The following is a 9681-nucleotide window of genomic DNA, read 5'->3' on the forward strand; positions in this document are numbered from 1 at the left end:
ATTGATATGAAAAGATGGAAAACCTATCATATATGGCAATAAGAACACAAGAACAAAATAGTTTGAGGTTTATCACAATGAAAACTATTTATAACTAACTACATCCTTATTATTCACATTTTCTATCATTCAACGTTGTTACATTGTCACTTTGCATTCGAAAATTTTATTTCATCATTCAAGTTATAATAGTCTCCATCAGCTCGACAAACTGAGGTAACTGAGCAAATTTAAAACTAAAATGCTCAGATCTATAATACACATATTTAGCATATTTAAAATGATCAGAATAATTAAATGTTTAACAAATTTTGTGTGATCCTGCATCACTGAAACCACTCTAGATCCATCTTAATTCTGGATCTATAAAGCAATGAGAGACATCAAATCACTCGAGGTGCAAACATTTCCTAATTTTGCATTAAAAAAATGTTTTGCACCAAAAAAAATGAATCCCATAGCATTTAATAGATTTAAAGTTAAAATAAATTTAAATTAATAAATAATTTAAGTAATTAATAATTAATAAGTAACCTATAAATTTTTAGTGAATTTAAAAGTTTGAATCAAAACTGGTACGGTTTTTATGATTATGTTTTATCATATCTTTTATGATTATGATTTATCAGGTATAATAATATATTTTAAACGTAAATATGTTAGTAAAATTAAAATAAAATGAAAAAAAATGAAGAGGAGAATGAAACATTCTCAATTGTTACTTATATCGAACAACAGCATTTAAAACTGACATCGCTCTGAAAACAAAAGCCTATGAATTTAGAAAGTATTCTTATTTGAAATTAATATGATACGTACATACAATCAAGAAAAATTTCCGTTAAGATATATATGCTATGAAAATCAATGAAAATCCTGTAGCTCGTAATACTTCATTAAAAAAAAATGGTAATTAGGAAAAACTCTATCTCCTCATTTATCTCAGAATTCCTGAATTTTTTTGATATTTTAATATGTTGTACTCGCACCTGTAGGTGGTTTTATATGCCTCCAGCTTTCATAGTACCTGTGAATGAACATTTACTTGACCAACCTCCCAATTTTTTAGTGAAATTTGGGCCAGCCATTCAAAAGATAGTAATACCTGTGAATAAGCATACACTTTGAAAGTGATACTTTGTGAATAAACATCTCCCAGACATTTTAAAAGGGAAATATTTTTCCTTCCACTCCAATCTCCAACCATCTCAAATATTATTGATTCTCGTGAAAGTTGATGGTTCACTGTTCCTCTTACTACCGTTTGTTGCCTGCTACTCATGTGGAAGAAAGTTAGAATGGAATCTAATGTGACGAATAATTGGCTGTTGCTAAAGCATTATTACTTCTATGCAACAATCAATATATTGACATCAGCATTATCCTCTGATTTTAAATCAACTGAGCTGTGTTTGAGGGCCTCAACTACACCACCACCCCATAACTTGATACGATTCTCGGCAGCAGAGGCCTGCATTTCCACGGAGATCAAGAACTGAAGTGTTCAACATATAAACAAATACAAAATAAATACAACTATTCCATCAGTTCATCTCCAGCTTTCATAAGATCATTTCATAGTTCATACCTCTTTGTTCCAGTTTGTGAAATATACAATCAATAACAAAATCAAGGTTTGCAGTGCAGTTCTACCAATCATCCCACTCCAAATACCCTGCTCACTCATTTCAACATCAAATATACACAAAAAGTTAGATGGCTGAACAAACTTTTGCTTTCACTGAAGGCAATGCTTACAACAAGATCAATTTTTAAAGCTTGGAATAGAGAGACTAGAGAAGGCCTACTAGTCTTGCCTTCTACTCCAATAATGGTTGCAATGCTGAAATCAGTGTGTTGGAATCATAACGAACAAAGCATAAAAAACAAAACATGGGAATGCCTAGTGCACCTTTACTCCTAAGTCAAACTTGTAGCCCAAAAGTAGACCAAGAGGTACACCAAAAACATAATAGCATCCTAAGTTTATGTAGGCTATCAAACCTTGCCACCCTCCACCAACAGCCACACCTGATAACATTTCCAAGAGAAAAACATGAGTATCTTGAAAACATTACACCTTGAAACCATTAGGGTTGACTGCTAATTGTTTGGTTTGACTTCAAATCACTAATCTACTTTCTTTGAGCGTTATGAGGAGAGTGCTCTGGATCAGAGGGACCATTATGATTGAAAAAATGTGATGATTGAAAATTTATAAGCAAAGGTGAAAACCTCCCAAGCATGTAGGTGGTAATAAGCACGGAATTATGTTGGAGATATGAGCTTTGCCCACTCAAATCAAAATCAAATATAAGAGGATTGAATGCAAATCACATACAAAATATTACCTGATAGAACTGGCTGTACACTATTTAGAAGCATTGTTACTGCAAGAAAGATTACTAATTTAGACACTGCTCTCATGATCACCTCGCTGTCAGTAAATAGTACGGCAAATTTGTTCTTCACGAGAAGAACTATAACCATGCAAATAATGCCAATCAATAGTGATTGTGCAACCACAACCATAACACAGAATTTTGTAGCTCTTGGATGGCCAGCACCTAGTTCATTGGAAACTCTCACGCTGCAGAAGATGTGTTGAATAGAGTAAACTTAAAATTGAAGTTTGAAAGAGAGAAAAGCAGGATACAACATCAAAACTACAGATAAAAATAAACAATTTGTTAGCAATGTGCTTCCAAGACATGGGAAAGGCCATCATTTCTTTGTAGCTTAGAACGTTCTGTTGTCCCATCTACATAAGGTCTGACATGCCATATTTCAACATGTTTCAGACAAAAACAGAAAAAATAATTGTAAAATAATATTGTTGAAATAAAGAGGGTATGTGGAACTAAAATAGCTAGCTTACCTGATGGCGGCATTAATTCCAAAGAAAATCATGGCTTCCCATTCAGTCAAATTCATGCTGAAAGAAGATTAGTTAGAAATACTTAAATGTAGTAATCACATTCAAATTCATGCTGAAAGAAGAATGGTTATAACTTATTCAATGAAAATCACGTCTTTCCATCTATTCAAATTCATGCTTAAAAATACTCAAAAGGGGAGATCGCATTCAAATTCATGTTGAAAGAAAGAATGGTTAGAAATACTTAAAAAGGAAAATCACATTGAAATTCATGCTGAAAGAAGTAATGGTTTTTCCAATGAAAATCATGGCTTCCTTCCATTCAAATCCATGCTGAAAGAAGAATGGTTAGAAATACTTAAAAGGGGATATTACATCCAAATTCATGCTCAATGAAGAATGGTTATAAATACTTAAGAGGTGAAACAACGGTCAAACTTGAGAACAATCGCTTGAAACTATAACAAGGTTACCAGAGAGAATCCTATATCATTTGGAAAAAGGTGCTAAAGAACCCATACATGGCCTATGGCTTAGCTTCTGTTGAGACACAAAGGTTAGACTAATTGGCTTCTAGTGGCCATATGCACTTCCCACTGCTTTGTTCTATATCTCTTGTTGCAGGGTAATTCCACATCTTATGGAGATCTTCCTCTTCTAGAGTGGCTCTATAAGGGAAGAAAATGTGCATATTCCTCAAATCCATGCCAGAACCTGGGCCAGTAAAGAAGTGCAGGTAGTGTATTTGAATGTCGATCCTTACGGAGAATAGCCATCTCGATTGTCCTTTGAACCTCCTTCCAAGCCTGTTGACCTTGCAAATTTCCAGTGTTGTTTCTATATGGTGATCAATTTTGGACATAACATCAGCTTGAGTGAGTATGCCATTGCCAGGGTCTTGATAGTTTCTTGAGCTAGGTGTCTTCACCTATTTTCACATTCAATCCATTTCCTATTCTCCACATTGCCAATTGCCCAGCAGAGGAAAAGATTGAACAAGAGCCTTTTAACCATTGAGACATTTGTAATAATTTTATTTGGAAGTCTAATCCATTCCTCCAAAGATCATAGGTCCACATATTTTTGCCCTATGACTTGATGCCACAAACTTTCCCCTGTATTACTTTCCATATGCTCTTGGAAACTACAGCCTTGCCATAATAGTGTGTATTTTTTTAAACTCTCAAACTACAGCCTTGCCTTATTTTGGTTTGGCTATTTCTTTCCATTTTATGAGGGAGCATCCTTGATTTTAATTATGTAACTTACACACACATAAGCTATAAATGATAAACTTGAATTTTATTAGGACAATAAGTAATATAACTTTAGATCGTTGAAAGTTGCAGTTTGAGTAATGAAGGCATTTCATCCATTGATGAATGAAGGAATTCCTCCATTGGTTGTTGGAGTATATGTGATTTGGTTCATATTTCTTTTGATGTTTTAAGCCCACAAACTAAGGTTCATCATCAAGACTTTAGTGTCAAGATATTTCATCTTTCCTCGGTATATATATTTACATGCTTCCTTAATTTGTTAATGAACTAATTTGTTAATGAAAGATCAGGCCAAGCAGTTAGACCGGATTTTAATCAAAGTCAGATATACAGCCAAGCAACCCATCAAGAACCTTGCTGATATCTAGTGTTGTTTCTGCATGGTGGTCAAATTTGGATCCACAATATCAGCTTGAGTGTGTGCCATTGTTATGCAAGGTCTCAATAGTTTCTTCATTAATCTCCTGGAGCCTTTTAAACCTCACCTAGGGATCTTCACCTATTCTCACTTTCTCACCATTTCCTATTCTCCACATTGTACTTAGTTGTAATATGTTAACATAGCCATCTCGATTGTCCTTTGAACCTCCTTCCAAGCCTGTTGACCTTGCAAATTTCCAGTGCTGTTTCTATATGGTGATCAATTTTGGACATAACATCAGCTTGAGTGAGTATGCCATTGCCAGGGTCTTGATAGTTTCTTCATTAATCTTGTGGAGCTAGGTGTCTTCACCTATTTTCACATTCAATCCATTTCCTATTCTCCACATTGCCAATTGCCCAGCAGAGGAAAAGATTGAACAAGAGCCTTTTAACCATTGAGACATTTGTAACAATTTTATTTGGAAGTCTAATCCATTCCTCCAAAGATCATAGGTCCACATATTTTTGCCCTATGACTTGATGCCACAAACTTGCCCCTGTATTACTTTCGATATGCTCTTGGAAACTACAGCCTTGCCATAATAGTGTGTATTTTTTTAAACTCTCAAACTACAGCCTTGCCTTATTTTGGTTTGGCTATTTCTTTCCATTTTATGAGGGAGCATCCTTGATTTTAATTATGTAACTTACACACACGTAAGCTATAAATGATAAACTTGAATTTTATTAGGACAATAAGTAATATAACTTTAGATCGTTGAAAGTTGCAGTTTGAGTAATGAAGGCATTTCATCCATTGATGAATGAAGGAATTCCTCCATTGGTTGTTGGAGTATATGTGATTTGGTTCATAGTTCTTTTGATGTTTTAAGCCCACAAACTAATGTTCATCATCAGGACTTTAGTGTCAAGATATTTCATCTTTCCTCGGTATATATATTTACATGCTTCCTTAATTTGTTAATGAACTAATTGTATAATCGGTTGAACATGAATTATAATAGACTTTTGTTATCATTATTAAGCCACAGTAAAAGGGGTAAGCTGATTATGCTTGTCATGATATAAAATATTCTAAGATGCAAGTGTGAGAACCCAACCTACAACCTAGACTACTGAGCACAGGGAAAAACTTCAGTTGTTGCTTTGCACTTCATTATTCCTAAGAGATGAAAGCCAACTACAAGTCTACAACTAATCTTTAATCCATCATCTTGCTAAAGACAACTTGTATTAGTTTCTATTTTGATGGCCTCTTTGATCCTTCTTTCATAGTAGTTGTTCCATAAACTAGTGAATGTGTGAACATCTTTGAACCAAAAAAGCCCAGCAATAATTTCTCTGTATCATATGTAGATCCAGTAAACAATGGCTTCATGCATGGTTCTGAAGGACATAATCCAGGGCCTGGTTTCACAGCTACTGAAGCTAGCCTGTCCACTGTGTCATACCTGAATGACAATACCTACAAAGGTACAAACACATTACCCTATCAGAATCCTCAAGAGGTGGCTTCAAACTATGGTTACAACTCAGATCCAAATGATTGGGAAAGATTAGGCCAAGCAGTTAGACCGGATTTTAATCAAATTCAGATATACAGCCAAGCAACCCATCAAGAACCTTGGGCATCCCATTATTACACAACTGGTCAAAACTCTGAAAGGGAGGAGGAACCTGGTAGTTCAAGTTACATGCAGAATCTGCCATATCCATAAGGCACCGCCATTTTTAACTTTTTCTAGAAGGCATGATTACCACGCAGATGGAAGATAAGGGTTTAGACAGAATGGTGTTTCAATTTCAATAATCAAAGAACGGAGATGATGATTTAGATGGGATGGAGGGTAAGAATTATTATTATGCTCAGGGGTCTGGTTATGCTGGGTAATACAATAAGCCTGACAAATAAGGGAGGGAAATCTGAAGGCTATTATTGCATTGCCTGCATGGTAGCATTCTTATCTTTTCACTCATTATACATTTTACCGGAATCTTTTTTCTTGGTTTGATCCGGTGTTTCTTCTTCTCATTGCCTTAGTGGAGTGTAAGATATCTGGTCAATATTAGAGTTGTTCCTGTCCTCTATTCAAGCAAAATCCTACATATTAAGTGGGTGTCTTTTTTCCCAAACTCAAAACATAGTTCTTCATAGTGTAGGCACTCCCATAGGTTACCAGGTTCTTAATTCTTTATTGGTGCAATCTTGCATCTTGTGTAACTGGAAATAGCTACATGCAACTCTTATCTTTGGGTCCTAGTATTTTTGGTTAACCAAACCTGAAAGTGGACCATTTTAGAGTGCACTATACAAAATGCATGGGCAGGCATGCTTGGATCATTCCTCGAATGGTTCAACAATGTAGGCCACTTTGCTTGTTAAAAACGTGTTGTCAGTGGTTTATCAAAGTCCAAATGACCGGGGTAAATGGCAAGATAATGTTAAATATGAAAAATCCATTGCATGCTCTGAAAAACATAGCAGAATAAGTGGAAGCAGAGATTCAGCCATGGGTAAAATTAAGCGAAAAGCAAATTTTTGCAATGCTCGACATGGTCTAGTCAAATATTAAGCATACTACGAGCAACTCCAGTGTTGTATATAAAAACAGTCACCATGGATAAACTTGGCAGCAAAATAAAGCAACATTCAATACAGTTCAGCATACCTTATAAAGTTCTCATATGTTGAAACGCACTCACGTGTTGAAAACTATGATCTCTGTTCAACTTTTCTATCAGATGTAAAAAGGTCATTATCAGTCATCACTTCCTCAATACTTCCACCACAGTACAAGGCCTCGGCCACAATCAGAATGGACCATTTCCTGAAAAGTCAATATACGATTCAGGTTAATTTTGAAGCGAAATCTTCTTTCCAAAATATGAAATCCAAATCAGCATAATGATACTTCTACATGTTTTTTCAGCTTTAGTTATTTTCTTTTGCTTCTGGGTAACAGGCAGATGGAGAGAATCTTTAACAAAATTTGATATCCAACCATTAAAAAAAAAATCATGGTCTCTTGCAACCACGGTTATATTTGCTTCCAAACCAACGGAAGCATTCAGCGTTCACTGGCAAAGTGATTATCACCGAACAACTGCAGGAGGCATGAATCCACCTAATTTGGCCTTCCAGAACAACTGATAATCTGTATCATACTCAGCAACTATCTTCTCCTGTACTTCAAACTTGAAGAAAAACAAGACATATGAAGCCAACTTACCCTGATTCAAAAGCTGGCTACAGATAGGCAGGACCTGCATAAAGGGGCCTAATTTCTTGCGCTCAGCCAACAATTCTGTCAAGTACCGACTGTTGTTGTTGCTGCTGCAGTGGCATGAGCCGTTCAAATCCAAGAAACCATGGATACCAAAACAAGAGAAGAATAAGCAGATTGAACAATGAAAATGCAAGAATATCGCACTGAAACTGCTGCTGCTAACTAGAACATTTAGATTTGTGAACTATGATGAAAAAACCTATTTCAAAACCATTTTTATACAGGACCAGGGAGCCATATACACCCTGAATCCGGAATTCATGAAAACAACGGACTGAATCCGTGAAAACAGGGAGCCGCCCTCCATTTGAAAATAAATTAAGCTCCGCTCTCCATTTCAAAACAAATCTAACTTCCCAGGACCAAATCGACCCTCACAAACCACTGCCAGGACCAAATCGACCCTCAAAAACCACTTCCAAACCAGAAAACCCGAACTGTAAATCAGAAATGGCGATTTTGATCTGCCAAACTGGGAGCAAATATCAAAATGGGGCGATTTTAAGAAAATACGATTCGGTTAGTTTATCCGCCCTGGGCTAAAATAAAAAAATAAATTAATTTTTAAATAAAATGAGGGCTAATTATATAAAAAAAAAAATATATATATTATTTTAATTAAAAATTCGCCCCATTAAAATATAAAAAACCTTAAATTTCGCCTTTGGGCTATTATTCGCCCCTAAAATTAACCTTGGTGTAAACTTGAATTTCTTCAGGGGAACATTCGATTTCGATGAAGATATTCTCGATTACATTAGGGTCCCTAGAGATTTTTATAGATATCATTTTAGAAATCACCGACATATTACCTTCGGCACAAAAGTGTGCTAGAGCCAAAGGATTTGATATCGTACAAACATCACTAGTAAAGAGCTCGGAGAACCTAGACTCTACTTCCTGCAATGGAGGAAGAAAATATGAACGATGGTGTAAGTCTTCCCAAGGTCGATCTACACCCATCATTACTTTGAGGATTGCTTCTTCAGATGGTAAAACCGTATCTAAGCAGTCCAGGGCAAAGGTAGAATTAAGGGTCCAAGCCGGGGCCACATCACCATCTAGCTCCTCCTTAGAAAAAGGAGTAGAGTGGTCGTTTGCAGAGTCAACGATAGACTGGTATCTCAACTCAACTGCAGACATAGGGAATGCCATTCCATTTAACTTGTCCTTCATCTAATGTGGTCGTAGGTGAAGGCAAGGTCCAAGGGTCTGTAAAATAATGAGTTCGGAAGAACTCTTTTTTAGGAGACTCCTTAGATGATGAAACGACATTGATTCTAGCAATAAGATAGGGAAGATCAAAGGTACCCATCAATGAGGAATACATCCCAACTCCTAGATTCTCAGTAGGGGGATGAGGGTTATCCACTAAAGGAACAGTAGAGTCAGATATTTCCTGGGGGTCGACTGGACAATAATCCAATTGATCAACCTTAATGATTTTCCCTTCATGAGGAAAGAAAATGACACGAAACAGAGTCGAAACAACGACGTCCATTTCGTATACCCAGTTCCTTCCTAAGAGGAGATTGTAGTCTAGGTTAGCATCAATGACTTCTACTTCAATGTTAATGACCTTCCCCCCAACACATATGGGAAAGGCCAAGATAATCCCATGCGACTTATGAGAATGACCATCAAATGCAGTCAGGACGGTAGGTGAAGGAACAGCCGAAGGCGATCCAATAGCCTTCCAGCATGACATCGACATGACACACGTGGAAGCTCCTTCATTAATAACAGTACGAAAAATGTTAATTTTCTGGTATGTAGACTTTATTTGGAAAGCCATATGATGAGGGAGTCACTTTTTGACATTTAACATGTCGAAAGTGAGCACTAAAGAGTT

The 9681-nt window shown here is 36.2% G+C and overlaps 1 protein-coding gene across 2 annotated transcripts; it reads right to left on the minus strand.

Moving 5' to 3' along the window:
- Positions 1 to 775: 775 nt before the first annotated feature.
- Positions 776 to 7505, minus strand: LOC149260496 (protein DETOXIFICATION 35-like). Of its 2 annotated transcripts, XR_016248284.1 has the most exons (5): positions 7212 to 7505; positions 2879 to 2935; positions 2352 to 2590; positions 1589 to 1675; positions 776 to 1471 (listed from the first exon to the last, which is right to left on the minus strand). XR_016248284.1 is itself a non-coding variant. In XM_089380150.1 (4 exons), the coding sequence occupies exons 2-4, from the start codon at positions 2932 to 2934 to the stop codon at positions 1904 to 1906; spliced, it is 423 nt and encodes a 140-aa protein (XP_089236276.1). In that variant the 5' UTR covers position 2935; positions 7212 to 7500; the 3' UTR covers positions 1806 to 1903. The 2 variants fall into 2 exon arrangements, 1 of the variants encoding a protein (XP_089236276.1); XM_089380150.1 differs by lacking the exons at positions 776 to 1471; positions 1589 to 1675 and adding an exon at positions 1806 to 2031 and having other exon boundaries at positions 7212 to 7500.
- Between the last annotated feature and the right edge of the window lie 2176 nt (positions 7506 to 9681).

The sequence above is a fragment of the Pinus tabuliformis genome, chromosome 6 (genome assembly GCF_031772625.1).
Source record: "Pinus tabuliformis cultivar Carrire ecotype Pingquan chromosome 6, CPIR1, whole genome shotgun sequence".
NCBI classification, from domain to species: Eukaryota; Viridiplantae; Streptophyta; class Pinopsida; order Pinales; family Pinaceae; genus Pinus; species Pinus tabuliformis.